General features: G+C 21.4%; 2 protein-coding genes across 2 annotated transcripts; both read left to right on the forward strand.

Annotated features, from left to right (window-relative positions):
• The first annotated feature begins 8,619 nt into the window (after positions 1 to 8,619).
• LOC115895965 (40S ribosomal protein S2-like) lies at positions 8,620 to 9,493 on the forward strand. The gene is made up of 2 exons (XM_030926481.1): positions 8,620 to 8,648; positions 8,749 to 9,493. The coding sequence occupies exons 1-2, from the start codon at positions 8,620 to 8,622 to the stop codon at positions 9,491 to 9,493; spliced, it is 774 nt and encodes a 257-aa protein (XP_030782341.1).
• A 12,104-nt stretch (positions 9,494 to 21,597) lies between these two features.
• LOC115895966 (40S ribosomal protein S2-like) lies at positions 21,598 to 22,479 on the forward strand. Its single transcript, XM_030926482.1, has 2 exons — positions 21,598 to 21,664; positions 21,737 to 22,479. Exons 1-2 carry the CDS (start codon positions 21,598 to 21,600, stop codon positions 22,477 to 22,479), a joined length of 810 nt encoding a protein of 269 aa, XP_030782342.1.
• Positions 22,480 to 27,922: the final 5,443 nt, after the last annotated feature.

A 27,922-nucleotide genomic window follows, 5' to 3' on the forward strand; every position in this document is an offset into this window, starting at 1 on the left:
AACATCACACACTGGGGTCTATCATGGGGAGGGGGGAGGGGGGAGGAGGGAGGGATTGCATTGGGGAGTTATACATGATATAAATGATGAATTGATGGGTGCTGACGAGTTGATGGGTGCAGCACACCAACATGGCATAAGTATACATATGTAACAAACCTGCACGTTATGCACATGTACCCTAGAACTTAAAGTATAATAAAAAAAAAAAAAAAAAAAAAAAAAAAAAAAAATAGAGACATGATAGATATAATAGATGTAGGTATGCAATATAGACATAATAGATATAATAGGTATAGGTATGAAATACAGAACATAATAATACAATAGATATAAGGTCTGTAAAATATTACACATAATTGATATGATATATATTGGTATAAAATATAGACATATTAGATATAATAGATATAGGTATAAAATATAAACATAATACATATAATCAATATAGGTATAAAATATAGATATAATAGTTATAATAGATAACGGTATAAAACATAGACATAATTGATATAATAGATACAGGTATAAAATATAGACATAATAGATATAATAGATATAGGTATCAAATATAAATAAAATAGATATAGGTATAAATTATAGAGTATAACAGATATAATAGATATACCTATAAAATATAGACTCAATAGATACAGGTATAAAAATGTAGACTTATAGATATAATATAGGTATAAAATATAGACATAATAGATATAATAGAGGTATAAAATATAGACATAATATTTATAATAGATATAGGTATAAAATACAGACATAATAAATATAGGTATAAAATATAGACATAATAGATTATAATAGATAAAGGTAATAAAATAGAGACATAATAGATATAGGTATAAAATATAGACATAATAGATATAATAGAGGTATACAATATAGACCTAATAGATATAATAGGCATAGGTATAAAAAATGGACCTAATAGATATAGGTATAAAACATAGACATAATAGATATAAAAGATATAGGTATAAAATATAGACATAATAGAATAATAGATATAGGTATAAAATATAGACATAATAGATATAATAGATATTGGTATAAAATATAGACATAATGGATATTGGTATAAAATATAGACATAATAGATACAATAGATGTACTTATAAAATATAGACATAAAAGATATAACACATATAGGTATAAAATATAGACATAATAGATATAGGAATAAAATATAGACATAATAAATATAATAGATATAGGTATAAAATATAGACATAATAGATATTGGTATAAAATATAGACATAATAGATATAGGTATAATATTTAGACATAATAGATAATAATAGATATAGGTATAAAATATAGACATAATAGATATAGTAGATATAGGTATAAAATATAGACATAGTAGATATAATAGATGCAGTTTTAAAGTATACACATAGTAGATATAATAGATATAGGTATAAAATAAAGACATAATAGATATAATAGATATAGGTATAAATTATAGACATTATAGATATAGGTATAAAATACAGAAATAAAAGACATAGGTAAAAATTATAGATATAATATATATAATAGATATAGGTATAAAATAAAGACATAATAGATATAGTTATAAAATGCAGACATCATAGATATAGGCATAATATATAGACATAATAGATATACCTATAAAAGATAGACATAACAGTTTGTAATAGATATAGGTATAATATATAGACCTAACAGATATAATTGATATAGTTATACAATATAGCCCATAATAGATATAATACATATAGGTATAGAATATAGACATAATAGATATAGGTATAAAATATAGACATAATAGATATAGTAGATATAGGTATAAAACATAGCCCTAATAGATATAATAGATACAGGTATAATATATAGACATAATACATATAGGTAAAAAATACAGACATTATAGATATAATAGGTATAAAATAGACATTTAATAGATAAAATAGATGTTCGTATAAAAAATAGATATAATAGATACAGTTATAAAATATAGACAATAGATATAATAGATATAGCTATAAAATATAGATATAATAGATATAATAGACATAGGTTTACAATATAGACATAAAAGACATATTAGATACAGGTATAAAATATAGACATAATAGATATAATAGATATAGGTAGAAAATGTAGACATAATAGACATAGGTACAATATATAGACATAATAGATATAATAGATATAGGAATAAAATAGAGACATAATAGATATAGGTATAAAATATGGACATAATAGATATAATAGATATAGGTATAAAATAGAGACATAATATATATAGGTATAAAATATAGACATAATAGATATAATAGAGGTATACAATATAGACCTAATAGATATAATAGACATAGGTATAAAATATAGACATAATAGATATTGGTATAAAATATAGACATAATAGACATAGGTATAATATTTAGACATAAGAGATATAATGGATATAGATATAAAATATAGACATAATAGATATAGTAGGTATAGGTATAAAATATAGACATAATAGATATAATAGCTGCAGTTTTAAAGTATAGACATAATAGATATAATAGATATAGGTATAAAATAAAGACATAATAGATACAGGTATAAAATATGGACATAACAGATATAGGTATAAAATATAGACATAAAAGATATACCTATAAAATATAGACATAACAGTTATAATAGATATAGGTATAAAATATAGACATAATAGATATAATAGATATAGTTATAAAATATAGACATAATAGATATAATAGATAGAAGTTTAAAATATAGAAATAATAGATATGATGGATATAGGTATAAAATATAGATATAATAGATATAGATATAAAATATAGATACAATAGATATAATAGATATAGGTTGTAAAATATAGATATAATAGATATGGTTATAAAATATAGACATAATAGATATAATAGATTTAGGTGTAAAATAAATACATAATTCATAGGTATAAAATTTAGTCATAATAGATAAAATTGATATATGTTTAAAATATAGACATAATAGTTATAATAGATGGAGATATAAAATATAAACATAGTAGATATAATCCATATAGTTATTAAATGTAGACATAATAAATATAATAGATATGGTAATAAAATAGAGACGTAATAGATATAATAGATATAGATAGAAAATATAGACATAACAGATATAATGGATATACGGATTAGAATATAGACATAATAGATATAATAGATATAGATTTAAAATATAGACATAACAGGTATAATAGATATACGTATAAAATATAGACATAATAGATATAATAGATAGAGATATAAAATACACACAATATATATTTAGGTACACATATAGACATAATAGATATAATAGATATAGGTATAAAATATACACATAGTAGACATAATAGATATAGGTATAAAATATACACATAATAGATATAATACATATAGGTAAAAATATGGACATAATAGATATAGGAATACAATATAAACATAATAGATATAATAAATGTAGGTATAAAATATAGACAAAATAGATATAATAGATATAGGTATAAACTATAGACATAATAGATAAAATCGATACAGTTTTAAAGTATAGACATAATAGACATAATAGATTTAGGTATGAAATAAAGATATAATAGATATAGGTATAAAACACAGACATAATAGGTATAGTTTTAAATCAAAGACATAATAGATATAATAGATATAGGTATAGAATATAGACATAATAGATATAGGTATAAAATATAGACATAATAGATATAGTAAATATAGGTATAAAACATAGCCCTAATAGATATAATAGATACAGGTATAATATATAGACATAATACATATAGGTAAAAAATACAGACATTATAGATATAATAGGTATAAAATAGACATATAATAGATAAAATAGATGTTCGTATAAAAAATAGATATAATAGATACAGGTATAAAATATAGACATAATAGATATAATAGATATAGGTAAAAAATGTAGACATAATAGACATAGGTACAATATATAGACATAATAGATATAAAAGATATAGGTATTAAATATAGACATAATAGATATAGGTATAAAATATAGACATCATAGACATACGTATAAAATATCGACATAATAGATAAGATAGATATAGGTATAAAATACAGACATAATAGATATAATAGATATAGGAATAAAATACAGACATAATAGATATAATAGATATAGGTGTAAAATACAGACAGAAGAGATATAGGTATAAAATACAGACATAATAGATATAATAGATATAGGTATAAAAATACACATAATAGATATAATAGATATAGGTATAAATATAGGCATATTAGCTATAATAGATATAGGTATAAAATATAGACATAATAGATATAATAGATAAAGATATGAAATATAGACATAATAGATATAATCGATATTGTTATAAAAATAGACATAGTAGATATGGGTATAATATTTGGACATAATAGATATAATAGATATAGGTATAAAATGTAGACATAAAGATATAATAGATATACGTGGAAAATATATACAAAACAGATATAATAGATATAGGTGTAAAATATAGACATAATAGATGAAGATATAAAATATAGACATAATATATATAATGGATATAGATATAAAATATAGACATTACATATACTTTTAAAATATAGACATAATAGATATAGATATAGGTGTAAAATATAGACATACACATAGTTATAAAATATAGACATAATAGTTATAATAGGTATAGGTATAAAATATAGACATAATAGATATAGGTATAATATGCAGACATAATAGATATAATAGATATAGGTATAAATAGAGACATAATAGATATAATAGATATAGGTATAAATATAGACTCAATAGATATAATAGATACAGGTAATTTTATAGATATAATAGATATAGGTATGAAATAAAGATATAATAGATATAATAGTTATAGGTATAAAAAAAGATAAAACAGATAGAGGTATAAAACATAGACAATAGATATAATTGATATAGGTATAAAATATAGATATAATAGATATAATTATAAAATATAAATATAATAGTTATAATTGATATAGGAAAAAATATAGATATAATGGATATAGGTATAAATATGGTTATAATAGGTATAAGTATAAAATATGGATATAATAGATATAATAGAAATAGGCATAAAAATATAGACATAATAGATATGATAGATATATGTATAAAATAGAGTAAAATAGATATAATGGATACAGGTATCAAATATAGATATAATAGATATAGGTATAAAATATAGATATAGTGGATATAATAGATATAGGCATAAAATGCAGACATAATAGATATAATAGATATAGGTATAAAATATAGACATAATAGATATAATAGATAAACATATAAAATATAGACATAATAGAGGTATAAAGTATAGACACAATAAATATAATAGATACAGGTATAATATATAGACATAAGAGGTATAATAGATATAGGTATAAAATATAGACATAATAGATATAATACATAAAGGTATAAAATATAGATATAATAGATATAGGTATAAAATATACATATAATAGATATAATAGATATACATATAGAATATAGATATAATTGATATAATGATAAAATACAAATGTGATAGATATAATAAATATAGGTATACAATATAGACATAATAGATATAGGTATAAAATATACACATAATTGATAAAGGTATAAAATATAGACATAATAGTTATAGGTATAAAATATAGACATAATAGATATAATAGATATAGGTATAAAATATAGATATAATAAATATCATAGATATAGTTGTAAAATATAGGCATAATAGATATAATAGATATAGGTATAAAATATAGACTTAATAGATATAATAGATATAGGTATAAAATATAGACATAATAGATATAAGTATAAATATAGACATAATAGATATAATAGATATAGGTATTAAATATAGACATAATAGATATAGTTATAAAATATAGACATAACAGATATAGGTATAAAATATAGACATAATAGATATAGGTAAACAATATAGACATAATAGATATAATATATATAGGTATAAAATATAGACTTAAGAGATATTGGTATACAATACAGACATAATAGATATAATATTATAGGTATAAAATACAGACATAATAGACATAATAGATATAGGTATAAAATATAGACATAATAGATACAATAGATATAGGTAAAAAATATAGGCATGATAGATATAATAGAGGTATAAAATATAGACATAATAGATATAATTGATAGAATTATAAAATATAGACATAATAGATACTAATAGATAGAGGGATAAAATATAGACATAATAGATATAATAATTATAGGATATAAAATACAGACATAATAGATATAATAGATATAGGTATAAAATATAGACATAATAGATATAATAGATATAGGTATAAACATAGACGTTATAGATATAGGTATAAAATATAGACATAATAGATATAAAGGATGTAGGTATGAAATATAGACATAATAGATATAATAGATATAGGTATAAATTATAGACATAATAGGTTATAATTGATATAGGTATAAAATATAGGACAAATAGATATAGGTATAAAATATGGACATAATAGATATAATCGATATAGGTATAAAATATAGACATAATAGATATAATAGATATAGTTATAAACTTAGACATAAAAGACATAGTAGATACAGGTATAAATATAGATTATAATAGATATAATAGATGCACGTATAAAAAATAGATATAATAGATTCAGTTATAAAGTATAGACAATAGATATAATAGATATAGGTATAAAATATAGATTTAATAGATATAATTATAAAATATAAATATAATAGATATAACAGTTATAAGTATAAAATATAGATATAATAGATATAGATATAGGTATAAAAATATAGATATAAAGATATAATAGATAAAGGTATAAAATATAGGCATAATAGATATAGATATAGGTAAAAAATATAGATATAATGGATATAAGTTTCAAATATAGATATAATAGATATAGGTATAAAATATGGATATAGTGGATATAATAGATATAAGCATAAAATACAGACATAATAGATATAATAGATATAGGAAAAAATACAGACATAATAGATATAATAGATAAAGATAGAAAAAGTAGACATAATAGATATAATAGACATTGGTATAAAAATATAGACATAATAGATATAGGTATAAAATATAGACATAATAGATATAATAGATATCGGTATAAAATATAGACATCAGAGGTATAATAGATATAGGTATAATATATAGACATAATAGATATAAGCGATATAGGTATAAGATATAGTCATAAGAGATATAGGTATAAAATATAAACATAATAGAAATAACAGATACAGGTAAAAAATATAGACATAAGAGATATAATAGATATAGGTATAAAATATCGACATAATAAATATAATCGATACAGGTATAAAATATAGACTTAATAGATATAGGAATAAAATATAGACATAATTGAAATAGGTATAAAATATAGACATAATATATATAATAGATATAGGTAAAAAATATAGACATAATAGATATAATACATGTAAGTATAAAATATATACATAATAGATAAAATAGATATAGGTATAAAATATAGACATAATAGATATAATAGATATGGGCTATGAAATATAGATATAATAGATATAATAGATATAGGTATAAAATATACACATAATATATATGATAGATATAGGTACAAAACATAGACATAATAAATAGAGGTATAAGATATAGACATAATAGATATAATAGATAGAGTTGTAAAATATAGACATAATAGATATAATAGATAGAGGTATAAAATATAGACATAATAGATATCATAGATATAGGTGTAAAATAGAGACATAATAGATATAATAGATACAGGTATAAAATATAGACATAATAGATATGATAGATATAGGCACAAAACATAGACATAATAGATACGTTAGATATAGGTATAAAATATAGACATAATCGATATAGATATCAAATATAGATATAATAGGTATAATAGATATAAGTATAAAATATAGATATAATAGATAAAATAGATAGAGGTATAAATATAGATATAATAGAAACAGGTATAAAATATAGATATAATGGATATAATAGATATAGGTATAAAATATAGACATAATGGATACAATAGAGACAGAACAGATATAATAGATATAGGTATAAAATACAGACATCATAGTTATAATAGATAGAGAAATAAAATATAGACAAAATTGATATAATAGATAGAGGTAAAAATATAGACATTGTAGATATAATAGAGGAATAAAATATAGACATAATAGATATAAGTGATAGAGGTATAAATTATAGACATAATAGATATTATAGATAGAGTTATAAAATGTAGACATAATAGATTTAACAGATATAGGTATAAATATACACATAATAGATATCGGTATAAAATATAGACATAATAGATTTAATAGATATAGTTATAAAACATAGACATAATAGATATAATAGATATAGATATAAAATATAAACCTAATAGATATAATAGGTATAGGTATGAAATATAGACATAATAGATATAATAGATATGTCTATAAGATATAGACATATGCTTCTTCTCTGAGAAAACACCAAATGGCGGATGACGCCGGTGCAGCGGGGTGGTCCGGAGGCCCTGGTGGCCCTGGGATGGGGAACCGCGGTGTCTTCCGCGGAGGTTTCGGCAGTGGCATCCGGGGCGGGGTCTTGTCCGTGGACGGGGTCGGGGCCGAGGCCGCGGAGCTCGCGGAGGCAAGGCCGAGGATGAGGAGTGGATGCCCGTCACCAAGCTGGGCCGCTTGGTCAAGGACATGAAGATCAAGTCCCTGGAGGAGATCTACCTCTTCTCTCTGCCCATTAAGGAATCTGAGATCATTGACTTTTTCTTGGGGGCCTCTCTCAAAGATGAGGTTTTGAAGATTATGCCGCTGCAGAAGCAGACCCGTGCTGGTCAGCGCACCAGGTTCAAGGCGTTTGTTGCTATCGGGGACTACAATGGCCACGTCGGCCTGAGTGTTAAGTGCTCCAAAGAGGTGGCCACCGCCATCCGTGGGGCCATCATCCTGACCAAACTCTCCATTGTCCCGGTGCGCAGAGGCTACTGGGGGAACAAGATCGGCAAGCCCCACACCGTCCCTTGCAAGGTGACAGGCCGCTGTGGCTCTGTGCTGGTGCGCCTCATCCCTGCACCCAGGGGCACTGGCATCGTCTCAGCGCCTGTGCCCAAGAAGCTGCTCATGATGGCTGGTATTGATGACTGCTACACCTCAGCCCGGGGCTGCACTGCCACCCTGGGCAACTTCGCCAAGGCCACCTTTGATGCCATCTCTAAGACCTACAGCTACCTGACCCCTGACCTGTGGAAGGAGACAGTCTTTACCAAGTCTACATATCAGGAATTCACTGACCACCTTGTCAAGACCCACACCAGAGTCCCCGTGCAGCGGACCCAGGCTCCAGCTGTGGCTACAACATAGGCTTTTTATACAAGAAAAATAAAGTGAATTAAGCCTGTTAAAAAAAAAAAAGATATAGACATAATAGATACAATAGATATAGGTATAAAATATAGACAGATACAATAGATATAGATATAAGATATAGACATAATAGATATAGGTATAAAATATAGACATATTAGATATAATTACTATAGGTATAAAATATAGACATAATAGATATAATAGATATAGGTATAAAATAGAGACATAATAGATATAGATATAAAATATAGACAAAATAGATTTAAGAGATATCGGTATAAAATATAGACAATACATTTAATAGATATAGTTATAAAACATAGACATAATGGATATAATAGATATAGGTATAAAATATAGACATAATAGATAAAATATACGTATAAAATATAGACATAATAGATATAGGTATTAAATATAGACATAATAGAAATAAGTATAAAATATAGACATAATAGATATAATAGATATAGGTATCAAATATAGACATAATAATGATAATAGATATAGGTATAAAATAATAGATATAGGTACAAAGTATAGACATAATGGTTATAATAGATATAGGTATGAAATATAGACATAATAGATATAATAGGTATGGGTTTAAAATAAAGACATAATTGATATAATAGATATAGGTATTAGATATAGACATAATAGATATAATAGATATAGGTATAAAATATAGACATAATAAATTTAATACATATAGATATAAAACATTGATATAATAGATATAATAGACATAGGTATAAAATACAGACATAGTAGATATAATAGATATTGGTATAAAATATAGACATAATAGATAGATAAAGATATAAAATATAGACATAATAGGTATAATAGATATAGGTATAAATATGGATATAATAGATATAATATAGGTATAAAATATAGACAGAGTAGATATAATAGATATAGGTATGAAATATAGACATAATACATATAATAGATATAGGTATAAAATATAGACAGAGTAGATATAATAGATATAGGTATAAAACATAGACATAATAGATATCGGTATAAAATATAGACATAACAGATATAATACATATAGGTATAAAATATAGACATAACTGGTATAAAAATATAGGTATGAAATATAGACATAAGAGATATAGGTATAAAATATACACATAATAGATATAATAGATAGATGTATAAGATATAGACATAATAGATATAATAGATATCGGTATAAAATATCGACATAATAGATATAATATATGTATAAGATATAGACATTATCGATATAATAGATATAGGTATAAAATATAGACATAATAGATATAATAGATATAGGTATAAAATACAGACATAATAGATATAATAGATATAGGAATAAAATATAGACATAATTGAAATAGGTATAAAATATAGACAAAAAGGATATAAAAGGTATAGGTATAAAATATAGACATAATAGATATAATCGATATATGTATAAGATGTAGACATAATCGATATAATAGATACAGGTATAAAATATAGATATAAGAGATATACGTATAAAATACAGACAAAATTGATATAATAGATAAAGGTATGAAATATAGACATAAAAGATATAATAGATATAGACATAATAGATATAATAGTTATAGGTATAAAATATAGACATAATAAATATATTAGATATAGGTATACAATATAGACATAATAGATATAATAGACAGCTATAAAATCTAGACATCATAGATATAATAGATATAGGTATAAAATATAGACATAATAGATATAGGTATAAAATATAGATATAACAGATATAATAGATAAAGGTGTAAAATGTAGACATTACAGATATAGGTATAAAATATAGTAATAATAGATATAGGTATAAAATATATATATAATATACATAATAGATATAGGTATAAAAAGAGACATAATAGATACAGGTATAAAAACCAGACATCCTAGATATAGGTATAAAATAAAGACATAATAGATATACCTATAAAATATAGACATAAATGTTATAATAGATGTAGGTATAAAATATAGACATAATAGATACAATAAATAGACGTATAAAATATAGCCATAAGAGATATATAGATATAGGTATAAAATATAGACATAATAGATATAGGTATAAAATACAGACATAAAAGTTTATAATAGATATAGGTATGAATTACAGACATAATAGATATTATAGATATAGGGTATAAAATATAGGACACATTAGATTTGTAATAGACATAGGTTTAAAATATAGACATAATAGATATAATAGATATCCGTATAAAATATAGACATAAAAGATATAATAGATAGGGGTATAAAAATATAGACACAATAGATATAGGTATAAATATAGATATAATAAATATATGTATAATATTTAGACATAATAGATATAATAGATATAGGTATAAAATATGGACAAAATAGATATATTAGATATAGGTATAAAATATACACATAATTGATATAATAGACACAGGTATATAAAATAGATATAATAGATATAAGCATAAAAATATAGATATAATAGATATAATAGATGTACGTATAAAAAATAGATATAATAGATACAGGTATAAATACAGACAATAGATATAATAGATATAGGTGGAAAATATAGATATAATAGATATAATTATAAAAAATATAAATATAATAGATATAATTGATATAGGTAAAAAATAGATAAAATGTATATAGGTATAAAATATGGTTATAATAGATATAGGTATAAAATATAGATAAATTGATATAGGCATAAAATATTGACATAATAGCTATAACAGATATAGTTATGAAATATAGACATAATAGATATAATAGATTTAGGTATAAAATATAGACATAATTGATATAATAGATATAGGTATAAAATATAAATAAATAGATATAATACATATAGGTATAAAATAAAGACACAATAAATATAATAGATACAGGTATAAAATATAGATATATTAGGTATAATAGATATAGATATAAAATATAGATATAAGAGATATGGGAATAAAATATAGATATAATAGATATAGGTATAAAATATAGATATAATATATAATAGATATAGATATAAAATACAGATATAATAGATATAGATATATGTATAAAATATAGATACTATGGATATAATACATACAGGTATAAAATATAGATATAACAGATATCGGATGAAATATAGACACAATAGATATTGATATAGGTACAAAATAAAGATAAAATAGATATAGGTACAAAAAAGAGATATAATAGATATAATATATATAGATATAAATATAGACATAATAGATGTAACAGATATAGATATAAAATATAGACATAATAGATACAATAGATATAGGTATAAAATATAGAAATAATAGATATAGTTACAAAATATAAATAAAACAGATACAATAGATATAGGTATAAAATATAGATAAAATAGTTATAGGTATAAATATTGACAAAATAGGTATAATAGATATAGGTATATAATATAGACATAATAGATATAATATATATAGGTATAAAATGTAGACATAATAGATATAATGGATATAGGAATAAAATATATGTATAATACATATAGGTATAAAATATAGATATAATTGATATAGGTATAAAATATAGACATAATAGATATTAATAGATACAGGTATAATATATAGATACAATAGATATAGGTACAAAATATAGATATAATAGTTATAATAGATATATACGTATAAAATATAGAAAATATTGTTATAATAGGTATAGCTGTAAAATATAGATATAATAGACATAATATATATAGGTATATAATATAGACATAATAGATATAATAGATATAGGTATAAAATATAGACATAAAAGATATAATAGAGGTATAAAATATAGACATAATAGATATAATTGATAGAGTTATAAAATATACCCATCATAGATATAATAGACAAAGTTATAAAATATGGACATAATAGATATAAAGATATAGGTATAAAATATAGATATAATAGATATAATAGTTATAGGTATAAAATATAGATATAATGGATATAGACATAGGTATGAAATATAGATATAAAGATATAATAGATATACGTGTAAAATATAGATATAATAGATATAATAGATATAATAGATATAGGTATAAAATATACACATAATGGACATAATAGATATAGGTATAAAATATAGACATCATAGATATAAAAGATATAGGTTTAAGATATAGACATAATAGATATAATAGATGTAGGTATACAATATAGACATAATAATATAATATTTATATATATATTATAGACAAAATAGGTATAATTGATACAGGTAAAAAATATAGACATAATTGATGTAATAGAGTTATAAACTATACACTTAAACGATATAATAGATACAGGTATAAAATATAGAAGTAATAGATATAATAGCTATAGGTATAAAATATAGACATAATAGATATAATAGATATAGGTATAAAATATAGTCATAACAGATACAATAGATATAGGTATAAAATATTAATATAATAGACATAATAGATATAGGTATAAATGTAGACATTATAGATATAAAAGATAAAGGTATAAAATATAGACATAATAGATATAATAGATGTAAGTATAAAATAGAAATATAATAGATATAGGCATAAAATATAGACATAATAGATATAGTTATAATATTTAGACATATTACATATAATAGATATAGGTATAAAAACATAGACATAATAGATATAATAGATATAGGTATAAAATATACACCTAATAGATATAATAGATATAGGTATAAATATAGACATAATAGATATAGGTATAAAATACAGACATAATAGATATAGGTATAAAATATACACATAATAGATATACCTATAAAAATATAGACATAACAGTTATAATAGATATAGGTATGAAATATAGACATAAGAAATATAATAGATATAGGTATAAAATATAGACATAATAGATATAGGTAAAAAATACAGACAAAATAGATATAATAGATATAGGTATGAAATGCAGACATAATAGATATTTTAGATATAGGTATAAAATATAGACAAAATAGATGTAATAGACATAGGTATAATATATAGACATAATAGATATAATAGATATCGATATAAAATATAGTAATAAAAGATATAATAGATAGGGCTATCAAATATAGATATAATAGATATAGGTAAAAAATATCGATTATAATAGATATAATAGATATATGTATAAAATATAGATATAATAGATATAGGTAGAAAATATAGATATAATAGATATAACAGATATTGGTATGAAATATAGAAATAATACATACAATTATAAATATAAATATAATAGATATAATAAAGTTATAAAATATAGATATAATAGATATCGGTATAAAAACATAGTTATAATAGATATAGGTATAAATATACATATAATAGATATAATAGATATAGGTGTAATATATAGACACAATAGATATAATAGATATGGGTATTAAATATAGACATAATAGATATAATCGGTATAGGTATACAATACAGACATAATAGATATAGGTATAAAATATACACATAATATAATAGATATAGTTATAAAATATAGACATAATAGATATAATAGATATAGGTATAAAATATATACATAATAGATTATACGTATAAAATATAGACATAATAGATATAATAGATACAGGTATAAAATATACACATAATAGATATAGGTATAAAATATAGACATAATAGCTATAATAGATATAGGTATAAAATATAGATATAATAGATACAATAGATATATGTATAACATATAGACACAATAGATATAATAGATATAGGTTTAAAATATACACATAATAGATATAATAGACATAGGTATAAAATGTAGATATTACTAGATATAATAGATATAGGTATAAATATAGACATTATAGATGTTATAGATATAGGTTGTAAACTGTAGACATAAGAGATATAGGTATAAAATATATACATAAAAATATAATAGATATAGGTATAAAATATACACAGAATAGATATAATGGATATAGGTGTAAATATAGACATAATAGATATAGATATAAAATATAGACAAAATAGTTATAATAGATATAGGTATAAAATATAGACATAATAGATATAGGTATAATGTTTAGACATAATCGATATAATAGATATAGGTATAAATATAGACATAATAGATATAATAGATATAGGTATAAAATATACACATAATAGATATACTAGACACATGTATAAAATATAGATATAATAGATATAATTGATATCGGTAAAAAATATAGACATAATATACATAATAGATATTCGTATAAAATACAGACATAAAGGATATAGGTATAAAATATAGACATAATAGATATAATAGATATTGGAATAAAATATAAACAGACGAGGTATAATAGATATAGGTATAAATTAGAGACATAATAGATATAGGTATAAAATATAAACATAATAGACATAATAGATATAGGTACAAAATATAGACAAAAGAGACATAGTAGATATACGTATAAAATATAGACATAATAGATATAATAGATACATTTATAAAATATAGATATAATAGATATAATTTTAAAACATATATAAAATAGATATACGTATAAAAAATAGATATAATAGATATAGGTATAAATTATAGACATAAGAGGTATAATTGATATAGGTAGGAAATAGAGACATAATTGATATAATAGATATAGGTAAAAAATATAGACATAATAGATATAGTATATATAGGTATAAAATATAGACATAATAGATATAATAAATATAGGTATAAAATATAGACATAATAGATATAGGTATAAAATATAGGCATAATAGATATAATAAATACAGTTATAAAATATAGACATAATCGATATAGGTATAAAATAGAGACATAATAGGTATAATAGATATAGTTATAAAATTTAGACGTACTAGATATTATAGATATATGTATAAAATATAGATATAATAGATATAATAGATATATGTATAAAAAATAGATATAATAGATACAGGTATAAAATACACACAATAGATATAATAGATATAAGTAAAAATTATAGATATAATAGATATAATTATCACATATAAATATAATAGATATAATAGATATAGGTAAAAAATATAGATCTAATGGATATAGGTATAAAATATGGTTATAATAGATATAAGTAAAAAATATAGATATATAGATATACTAGATACAGGCATAAATATAGACATAATAGATATAATAGATATAGGTGTAAAATATAGACCTAATAGATATAATAGATATAGGTATAAAATACAGATATAATAGATATAATAGATATAGTTAGAAAATATAGAAATAATCGATATAGGTATAAAATGAGACATAATAGATATAATCATGTAGATATGAAATATACACATGATAGATATAATAGATATACGTATGAAATACAGACATAATAGATATAATAGATATAGGTATAAAATAATCACAAAATAGATATGATATATATAGGTATAAAATATAGACATAATAGATATGAAAGATATAGGTATAAAATATAGACATATAGATATAATAGAAATCGGTATGAAATATACACATAATAGATATAATAGATGTAGGTATAAAATATAGACAAACTAGATATAATAGATATAGGTATAAAATATAGACATAATAGCTATAACAGATATAGTTATAAAATATAGACATAATAGTGATAATAGATATAGGAATAAAATATAGACATAATAGATACAATAGATATTAGTATAAAATATAGACATATTAGATATAATAGATATAGGTATAAAATATAGACATAATAAATATAGATATAGGTATAAAATGTAGATATAATAGATATTAGAGATATAGGTATAAAATATAGATATAATAGATATAGAAATAAAATAGAGACATAATAGATATAGGAAAAAATATAGACGTAATAGATATAATAGATGTAGGTATAAAATATATACATAATAGATAAAATAGCTATAGGTATAAAATATAGACATAATAGATATAATAGATATGGGTATAATATATAGATATAATAGATATAATAGATATATATAGATATAAATATATATGATAGATATAGGTAAAATTTAGACATAATAGATATAGGTATAAAATACAGACAAAATAGATATAATAGATAAAGTTATTAAATATAGACATAATAGATATAGGCATAATATATAGACATAATAGATATAATAGATATAGGTATACAATATAGACATAATAGATATAATAGATGTAGGTATACAATATAGACCTAATAGACATAATAGATATAGGTACAAAATGTAGACATAATAGATATAATAGATATAGGTAAAAAATATAGACAAAATAGTTATAGGTTAAATATATAGACATAATATATATAATAGATATAGTTATAAAATATAGAGAGAATAGATATAGGTATAAAATATAGACATAATAGATATAATAGATATAGGTATTAAATATAGACATAATAGACAGAATAGATATAGGTATATAATATAGACATAATAGATATAATAAATATAGGTATTAAAAATAGACATAATAGATATAATAGATATAGGTATAATATATAGACATAATTGATATAGGTATAATATATAGACATAATAGATAGAGGTATAAAATATACACATAATAGATATAATTGATATAGTCATAAAATATAGATATAATAGATATACTAGAGAGAGGTGTAAAATATAGATATAATACATATAATTATGAAATATAAATCTATAGATATAATAGATATAGGTATTAAATACAGATATAAGAAATATAGGTATGAAATATATTTATAATAGATATGGGTATAAAATATAGACATAAAAATATAATAGAAATACGTATAAAATATACATATAATAGATATAGATATAAAATATAAATATAATAGATAAATTAGATACAGGTATAAAATATAGATATAATAGATATAATTAAAAATATAAGTATAATAGATATAATAGATTTAGGTATATAATGTAAACATAATGGATATAATAGATATAGGGAAAAAATAGAGACATAATAGATATAATAGGTATAGGTATGTAATGTAGACATAATAGATATAGGTATAAAATATAGACAGAATAAATATAACATATATAGTTATAAGATATAGACATAATAGTTATAATAGATATAGGTATCAATATAGACACAATAGATAGAGGTATAAAATATAGACATAATAGATATAATAGATATGTGTATAAAATATAGACATAATAGATATAATAGATATAGGTATAAAATATAGACATAATAAAACAATAGATATAGACATTGTAGATATAATAGACATAGGTATGAAATATAGACATAATATATATAGGTATGAAATATAGACATAATAGATACAATTGATACAGTTATAAAATATAGACATAATAGATATAATAGATATAGGTATAAAATATAGACATAATAGATATAGGTATCAAATATAGACATAATAGTTATTATAGATATAGGTATGAAATATAGATATAATAGATATAATAGATATAGGTATAACATATAGACATAATAGATGTAATTGATATAGGTATAAAATATAGATATAATTGATATAATAGATATACGTATAAAATATAGATATAATTGATACAGGCATAAATTATAGATATAATAGATATAATAGACATAAGAATAAAATATATATATAATAGACATAATGATAAAATATAAATATAATAGATAGAATAGATATAGGTATGAAATATAGGTATAAGAAATATACGTATATAATATAGTTATAATAGATATATAGGTATAAATTATAGAGATAATAGAGGTACAAAATATAGACATAATACATATAATGGATATAGGTATAAATATAGACATAATCGATATAATAGATACAGGTATAAAATATAGACATAATAGATATAATCGATATAGGTATAAAATATAGACATAATAGATATAATTGATATAGTTATAAAATATAGACATAATAGATTTAGGTATAAAATATAAACATAATAGATATAATAGATATAGGTAAAAAATATAGACAAAATAGATATAATAGATATAGGTATGAAATATAGACATAATCGATATAATAGATACAAGTATAAAATGCAGATATAATAGATATAAGTATAAAATATAGATATAATAGATATACGTATAAAAAATAGATATAATAGATACAGGTATAAAATATAGACAATAGATATAATAGATACAGGTATAAAACATAGATATAATAGATATAATTTAAAAAATATAAATATTATAGATATAATTTATATAGGTGAAAACATATGTGTAATGTATATAGTATAAAATACGGTTATAATAGATAGAGGTATAAAATATAGACATCATAGATATAATAGATAGAGGTATAAAATGCAGACATAATAGATATAATTGATAGAGTTATAAATTATAGACATGATACATATTATAGATAGAGATATAATGTGTAGACATAATAGATTTAATATATATAGGTATAAAATGTAGACATAATAGACATAATAGATATAGTTATAAAATATAGACATAAAAGATATAATAGATTGAGTTATAAAATATAGACATAACGGATATAATAGATATAGGCCTAAAATATAGATAGTATAGATATAATAGATATAGGATTAAAATATAGACAACCATAGATATATTAGACGTAGGTATAAAATATCGAAAGAATATATATAATAGATATAGGCATAGATTATGCACATAATAGATATAATAGATAGAGGTATAAAATAAAACAAAATAGATATAATAGACAGAGGTATAAAATATAGACATAATAGATATAATAGAGGTAAAAAATATAGACATAATAGATACAATAGATAGAGGTATAAAAATATAGACATAATAGATATAATAGATATAATAAATAGAGGTATAAAATATAGACGTAATAGATATAGTTGATATTGAAAATAAAAATATAGATATTATCGTTATAATAGAGGTAAAAATATAGACATCATAGATATAATAGATACAGGTATGAAGTATAGACGTTATAGATATAATAGAGGTATAAAATACAGACATAATAGATATAATAGATACAGGGATAAAATATTGACATAATAGTTTATAATAGATAGAGTGATAAAACACAGACATAATAGATATAAACACCATAGATATAATAGATATAGGTATAAAAATATAGCCATAATAGATATAATACCCATAAAGTATAACAATATAGACATAATAGATGTAACTACATAGGTCTAAAATATAGACATAATAGATATAATAGATATAGGTCTAAAATATAGATAAAAATCGATATAATAGCTATAGGTATAGTAATATAGTTATAGATATAAAATATAGATATAATATATATAACAGATATAGGTTATAAGATATAGACATAATAGATATAATGAATATGGGTGTTGTGTAAAATATAGACATAATAGATATAGGTTATAGAATTAGTCATAATAGATATACTATAGTTACAAAATATAGACATAATAGATGTAATAGATATAGGTATAAAATATAGACCTAATAGATATAAACCGATAATAGGTATTAAATGTACACATAAGAGATAGATATAAGAATAAAATATAGACATAATAGATATAATAGATATACGTATAAACATATAGACATAATAGATATAATAGATATAGGTATAAAATATAGACATAATAGACATAATAGATATAGGTATAAATATAGACATAATAGATATAATAGATATAGGTATAAAATATAGACATAATAGATTAAATAGATATAGGTATAAAATATAGACATAATAGATATAATGATATAGGTATGAAATATAAACATAATAGATATAGGTATAAAATATAGACATAATAGATATAGGTGTAAAATATGACATATTAGATATAATAATTATAGGTATAAAATATGGACATAGTAGATATATATAGGTATAAAATATGGACATAATAGATATAATAAATATAGGTATATGATATAGACATAATAGATATAATAGATAAAGGTATAAAATATAGACATAATACATTTAATAGATATAGGTATACAACATTGATATAATAGATATAATAGGTATAGGTATGAAATATAGACATAATAGATATAATAGATATAGGTATAACATATAGACATTAGCTTCTTCTCCGAGAAAAACACCAAATGGCTGATGACGCCGGTGCAGCGGGGTGGTCCGGAGGCCCTGGTGGCCCTGGGATGGGGAACCGCGGTGTCTTTCCGCGGAGGTTTCGGCAGTGGCATACGGGGCCGGGGTCGCGGCAGTGACGGGGTCGGGGCCGAGGCCGCGGAGCTCGCGGAGGCAAGGCCGAGGATGAGGAGTGGATGCCCGTCACCAAGCTGGGCCGCTTGGTCAAGGACATGAAGATCAAGTCCCTGGAGGAGATCTACCTCTTCTCTCTGCCCATTAAGGAATCTGAGATCATTGACGTTTTCTTGGGGGCCTCTCTCAAAGATGAGGTTTTGAAGATTATGCCGGTGCAGAAGCAGACCCGTGCTGGTCAGCGCACCAGGTTCAAGGCGTTTGTTGCTATCGGGGACTACAATGGCCACGTCGGCCTGGGTGTTAAGTGCTCCAAGGAGGTGGCCACCGCCATCCGTGGGGCCATCATCCTGGACAAACTCTCCATTGTCCCGGTGCGCAGAGGCTACTGGGGGAACAAGATCGGCAAGCCCCACACCGTCCCTTGCAAGGTGACAGGCCGCTGTGGCTCTGTGCTGGTGCGCCTCATCCCTGCACCCAGGGGCACTGGCATCGTCTCAGCGCCTGTGCCCAAGAAGCTGCTCATGATGGCTGGTATTGATGACTGCTACACCTCAGCCCGGAGCTGCACTGCCACCCTGGGCAACTTCGCCAAGGCCACCTTTGATGCCATCTCTAAGACCTACAGCTACCTGACCCCTGACCTGTGGAAGGAGACTGTTTTTTCCAAGTCTACCTATCAGGAATTCACTGACCACCTTGTCAAGAACCACACCAGAGTCTCCGTGCAGCGGACCCAGGCTCCAGCTGTGGCTACAACATAGGCTTTTTATAAAAGAAAAAAAAAGTGAATTAAGCCTGTTAAAAAAAAAAAAGATATAGACATAATAGATACAAGAGATACAGGTATAAAATATAGACAGATACCATAGATATAGATATAAAATATAGACATAATAGATATAGGTATAAAATATAGACATATTAGATATAATAATTATAGGTATAAAATATAGACATAATAGATATAATAGATATAGGTATAAAATATAGACATAATAGATATACATATAAAATATAGACAAAATAGATTTAATAGATATAGGTATAAAATAATAGACAAAATAGATATGATATATATAGGTATAAAATATAGACATAATAGATATGCACGATATAGATATAAAATATAGACAAAATAGATATAATAGATATAGGTATAAAATATAGACATAATAGTTATAACAGATATAGTTATAAAATATAGACATAATAGTTATAATAGATATAGGAAATAAAATATAGACATATTAGATATAGGTACAATATTTAGACATAATAGATATAATAGATATAGGTATAAAATATAGACATAATAGATATAATAGAAATAGGTATAAAATGTGGATATAATAGATATAATAGATATAGGTATAAAATATAGAAATAATAGACATAGGTATAAAATAGAGACATAATAGATATAGGTATAAAATAGAGACATAATAGATATAATAGATATAGTTATAAAATATAGACGTAATAGATGTAGGTATAAAATATATACATTATAGATGAAATAGATATAGGTATAAAATATAGACATAATAGATATAATAGATATAGGTATAAAATATAGACCTAATAGATATAATAGATAGAGGTATAAATATAGACATAATAGACATAATAGCTACAGGTAGAAAATATAGATATAATAGATATCATAGATAGAGACATAAAATATAAACAAATTAGATATAATAGATAGAGTTATAAAACATAGACATCATAGATATAATAGATAGAGGTATAAAATATAGAGATAAGAGATATAATTGATAGAGGTATAAATTATAGCTATAATAGATATAATAGAGTTATAAAATGTCAGACATAATAGATATAATAGATATAGTTATAAAATGTAGACATAATAGACATAATAGATAGAGGTATAAAATGTAGACATAAAAGATGTAATAGATAAAAGGTATTAAAATATAGACATAATAGATATAATAGATATAGGTATAAAATATGATAGAATAGATTATAATAGAATATAGGATTAAAATATAGACACAATAGGTAATAATAGACAGAGGTATAAATATTCGAATGTAATATATAATAAATAGATAGAGGTATAAATTATGCACATTATTAGATATAATAGATAGAGGTATAAAATCAAAAACAAAATAGATATTAATAGATAGAGGTATAAAATATAGACATAATAGATATAATACATATAATAGACAGAGGTATAAATATAGGGCATAATAAATATAAGAGATATAACAGATAGAGTTATAAAATATAGACACAATAGATATAGTAGATATTGAAATAAAATATAGACATTATCGATATAAGTAGAGGTAAAAAATATAGACATCAATAGATATAAAGAGATAGAGGTATGAAGTATAGAACGTTATAATTATAATTAGAGGTATATAAAATATAACATAATAGATATAAGAGAGGTATAAAATATAGACATAATAGATATAATAGATAGAGGGAAAAAACATAAACATAATAGTTATAATAGATGGAGATATAAATATAGACATAGTAGATATAATCCATATAGGTATTAAATAAACACATAATAAATATAAATATATATGGTAATTAAATAGAGACATAATATATGAAATATATAGATATAAAATATAGACATACAGATATAATGGATATACGTATACATTATAGACATAATAGATATAATAGAGATATAAAATACAGACAAAATAGATATAGGTACCCAATATAGACATAATAATATAATATATTGAGGTATAAAATATACACATAATAGAACATAATAGATATAGGAATAAAATATAGACATAATAGACATAATAGATAAAGGTAGAAAATATGGACATGAATAGAGTATAATAGATATACGTATAAAATATACACATAATAGATATAGATAGATATAGGTAATAAAATATATACATAATAGATATAATAGATATAGGTATTAAATATACATATAATAAATATAGGTATAAAATATAGATATAATAGAGATATATAGATATAATAGATATGTAAAAATATAGATGTGATAGATATCGGTATAAAATATAGATATATATAGTAATAGCTATAAAATATAGAGAAAATAGATGTAATAGATATAGGTATAAAAATAAAGACATAATAGATATAATAGATAATAGTTATAAAATATAGACATATGAGATATAATAGATATAGGTATAAAATATAGACATAATAGATATAATAGATATGATTATAAAAATATAGACATATGAGATATAATAGATATAGGTATAAAATATAGACATAATAGATATAATAGATATATGTAGAAAATATAGGACATAGTAGATATAATAGATAGAGGTATAAAATATATACACAATAGATATAATCGATATAGTTTACAAAATATAGACATAATAGACATAGGTTTAAAATATAGATAAAATAGATATAATAGATATAGGTATAAAATATAGACAGAATAGTTATAGGTATAAAATATGGACATAATAGATATAATAGATAAGGTATAAAAGACAGACATAATAGATGTAATAGATATACGTATAAAATATAGCCATAAAACGTATAATAAATGTAGGTATAACATACAGACATATTAGGTATAATAGATATAGGTATAAAATATATACCAAATAGGTACAATAAATACAGATATAAAACATAGACATAATATATATAATAGACATAGGCATAAAATATAGATACAATAGATATAGGTATGAAATATAGATATAATAGATATGATAGATACATGTATAAAATATAGATATAATAGATATAATGGATATAGGTATAAATGTACATATAATAGATACAGATAAAAATATAGATATAAGAGATATAATAGATATAGGTGTAAAATATAGATTTAATAGATAAAGGTATAAAAATAATAGAGAAAAGAGTTATAATAGACGGAGAGATAAAATATAGAAAATAGAAAATATAATACATTTAGGTATTAAATATAGACATAATAAATATTATAGATAAATTAATAAAATAGAGACATAATAGATATAATAGATATAGGTATAAAATATAGACATAAGAGATATAATAGTTATATGTATAAAATATAGATATAATAGATATAATAGATATAGATATAAAACAGAGACACAATAGATATAGGCACACAATATAGACATAATAGATATAATAGATTTAGGTATAAAATATACACATAATAGATAAAATAGATATAGGTATAAAGTATAGACAGATATAGTAGATATAAGTATAAAATACAGATAGATACAAAAGATATAAGTAGAAAATATAGACATAATATATATAATAGATATAGTTATAAAATATGGATATCATAGATACAGATATTGGTATAAAATATAGATATAACAGATATAATGGACATAGGTATAAAATATAGATATAATAGATATAGGTTATAAAATATACTTATATTAGATATAATAGATATAGTTATAAAATATAGATATATAGATATAATACACATAGGTATAAAAAATAGATATAATAGATGTCGTTATAAAATATAGATATAATATATATAATAGATATAGGTAAAAAATAAAGACATAATATATATAGGTATAAAATAGAGACATCATAGATATAGGTATAAAATATAGACATAATACTTATACCTATAAAATATAGACATAACATTTATAATAGATATCGGTATAAAATACAGACATAATAGATATAATAAATATAGGTATAAAATATAGCCATAAGAGATATAATAGATATAGGTATAAAATATAGACATAATAAATATAGGTATAATATTTAGACATAATAGATATAATAGATATAGGTATAAAATGTAGACATAATAGATATATTAGATATAAGTATAAAATATACACATATCAGATATAATAGACACAGGTATATAATATAGATATAATACATATGAGCATGAAATATAGATATAATAGATATAATACACATAGGTATAAAAAGTAAATATAATATATATAGGTATAAAATATAGATATAATGGATATAACAGATGTTAGGTATAAAATATAGACATAATAGATATAATAGATATTGTTATAAAATATAGACATAATAGATATACTAGATACGGGTATAAAATATAGATATAAGATATATACGTATAAAATACAGAAAAAAATAGATATAATAGATAAAGGGTATAAAATATAGACATAAAGTATATAATAGATATAGACATAATAGATATAATAGTTATAGGTATAAAATATAAACATAATAGATATATTAGATATAGGTATACAATATAGACATAATAGATATAATAGACAGTTATAAAATCTAGACATAATAGATATAATAGATATAGGTATAAAATATAGACATAAAAGATACAGGTATAAAATATAGAAATAATACATATAATAGACAAAGGTGTAAAATGTAGACATTATAGATATAGGTATAAAAATATAGTAATGATAGATATAGGTTTAAAATATAGAAATAATATATATAATAGATATAGGTATAAAATAAAGACATAATAGATGTAGGAATAAAATACAGACATCATAGATAAAGGTATAAAATATAGACATAATAGATATACCTATAAAATATAGACATAACAGTTATAATAGATATAGGTATAAAATATAGACATAATAGATATAATAGACACAGGTATATAATATGGATATAATAGATATAAGCATAAAATATACATATAATAGGTATAACAGATATACGTATAAAAAAATAGATTATAATAGATACAAGTATAAAATACAGACCATAGATAATAATAGATATATGTAGAAAATATAGATATAATAGATATAATTATAAAAAATATAAATATAAATGATATAATAGATATAGGTAAAAAACATAGATAAAATGTATATAGGTATAAAATATGTTTATAAATAGATATAGTTATAAAATTAGATATCAATAGATATAATAGATAAGAGTTATAAAACACAGACATGATAGATATAATAGATATAGGAAGAAATAGAGACCTAATAGATATAATCGATATAGGTATAAAATATAGAAATAATAGATATGATAGAAATAGGTATAAAATATAGACATAGATATAATAGATATAGGTATAAAATATAGACATAATAGATATAATATAGGTATAAAATATAGATATATATAGGTATAAAAAATAGTTATAATAAATATAGGTATAAATATAGACATTAGAGATATAACAGATATAGGTATAAAACACAG

Source organism: Rhinopithecus roxellana, unplaced genomic scaffold (genome assembly GCF_007565055.1).
Source record: "Rhinopithecus roxellana isolate Shanxi Qingling unplaced genomic scaffold, ASM756505v1 contig401, whole genome shotgun sequence".
Classification (NCBI taxonomy): Eukaryota; Metazoa; Chordata; class Mammalia; order Primates; family Cercopithecidae; genus Rhinopithecus; species Rhinopithecus roxellana.